This window comes from Bison bison, unplaced genomic scaffold, assembly GCF_000754665.1.
Source record: "Bison bison bison isolate TAMUID 2011002044 unplaced genomic scaffold, Bison_UMD1.0 scf7180017864036, whole genome shotgun sequence".
Classification (NCBI taxonomy): Eukaryota; Metazoa; Chordata; class Mammalia; order Artiodactyla; family Bovidae; genus Bison; species Bison bison.
Window position 1 is genome coordinate 4779137 of NW_011494608.1, and position 1811 is coordinate 4780947.

The 1811-nt window shown below is 59.0% G+C and overlaps 1 protein-coding gene across 1 annotated transcript in view; it reads right to left on the minus strand.

The window, feature by feature from the left end:
• The window catches only part of COL22A1 (collagen, type XXII, alpha 1), a 226139-nt gene that overhangs the window by 86302 nt on the left and 138026 nt on the right, over positions 1–1811 (minus strand). Inside the window, exons 35-36 of the mRNA XM_010834806.1 lie at positions 1497–1594; positions 488–541 (exon numbers count right to left, since the gene is read on the minus strand). Of these exons, the coding sequence (XP_010833108.1) occupies positions 488–541; positions 1497–1594 (152 nt within the window). The remainder of the gene's footprint in view (positions 1–487; positions 542–1496; positions 1595–1811) is intronic.

Consider the following 1811-nt stretch of genomic DNA (forward strand, 5'->3'; position numbering starts at 1 on the left):
TCAAAGCCTCAAAGGAGGTGGATTCCAGCACAAAGAGGGGTGGCAGGAGGCCAGGAGGACTCTGGGACAATCCTAAGGCCACGGCATGGAGGCGGCAGGGAGGAGGAGTGGGTGTTGAGGGGAGGGCAGAGAAGAAGGTCAGGTGCTGTCAAGCACACGTCTCAGGTGGGGCGTGGCCTCTAGCTTCCGAGCATGGGGGAATGGAAACCCTGAAAATGGAAGAAAATCTGCAGATCTGCACTATGGAGACGCGTGCTCTGGTACAATGTAAGTTGACTGTAAGGGTGCGAACAAGCTTCGGAGACGAGCAAGAGGATCTGGTGAGGCGGGTGGACAGGAGCCAGCCCTGGGCCCGGCCAGCCCTCCAGTGTGGACAGCACCTTCCCAGCCCTGTCCGCACACTCAGCGGGGAGCTGGGCACCCGGGGGCAGGGGTCAGCCCAGCCCCCTCCCATGGGCCTGGGAGGCAGTGGCCAGGAAGAACTCACGGGGCTCCCGGCTGCTCCGGGCGCTCCCTGGGCGCCTTCTTGTCCCTTGGCGCCCTGCAAGGGAAACAGAAAGAAGTGAGACACCTCCTGCAATGCCGTTCTCAGTCCTACGCAGCGACGTGGGGGCACTTTGTCATCAGAATCAGGCAACCCAAACGCAAAGGACAGGATTCCTTAGCGACTCAGAGATAAAGATTCCGCCTGCCAATGCAGGAGATGCAGGTTTGATCCCTGGGTCGGGACCCCCTGGAGAAGGAAATGGCAACACACTCCAGTATTCTTGCCTGGAGAATCCCATGGACAGAGGGGCCTGGTGGGCTATAATCCATGGGGTCACAGAGTCGGACATGACGGAGCGACTAAACCACCACGACCAAACTGAAAGGACAGGGAGCAGGTTTATAGGTGCAGAGATCACAGCTCCAGGCCCCCTAAACTTCTTCAGTCTTCACTACCCCCAGGACACAGGCAGCAGACCCTACCCTTCATCTTGATGTATACGAGGCGCAGAGGGATGGGCCTGCCCAGGTGCAAACAGGCAGCCGGGGGCCCCTGGGATCTGAGCTTGGACAGGCCACTCAGAGCACGCGAACCACAGCCCAGCACAGAGCCAGTTAAGAAGCCAATCAAAATACAATCAAAATGCTAACACTCTCTAGGAGTCCTTTAAATTGGCATTGGAGATTTCCTGCACTTGAAAAGCCTCCGAGAGTCAGGACCCCCTGGATTTTAAGAGCTGTCGGGGCGGGAGGGTGCAGCAGGTTACCAGCTCTCCTAAACCCACACTTCAGTGACAGAGAAATGACCTCCTGGGCTCCAGAGGTTGCGTTTTGGGGTTTTCTGGGAGAACCTCTCTCCCCAGGCCCTGGACTCAGTCCTAGCAGCGCCTGTTGCGGCGCCCCCTGGTGGACACTCCTAGAATGACAGGGTGGAGGGGCCGGCGAGGGGCGGGAAGAGCTAGCACGAATTTCTGCTCTGGGAGCCAACGGCGGACAGAGGGCTCTCTTACCGGTGGTCCAGTGGGTCCCCGAGGCCCCAGTTCTCCAGGATGACCTGGCGACCCCTGCAATGAAACAACCCATCAGCAGACGAGGTCACACCCTTGCTCTGGGGAGGCATGAACATGGGCAACGGGAAGGGATTGAGATCCACAAAGAGGAAAGAGGAGGAAGGAGCTACATTCAGCTCAGCAGGGCTCCTGTGTGCAGTTCAGACAGGCCCTTAGGTGTCAGATCTCAGGAAAGCAGACGCACAGGGTGAGGGGTGCGGGGGCAGGGTGTGGGGCAGGAATGAGGGGTAGGGGTGTGGACGGGGGTGAGGGGAA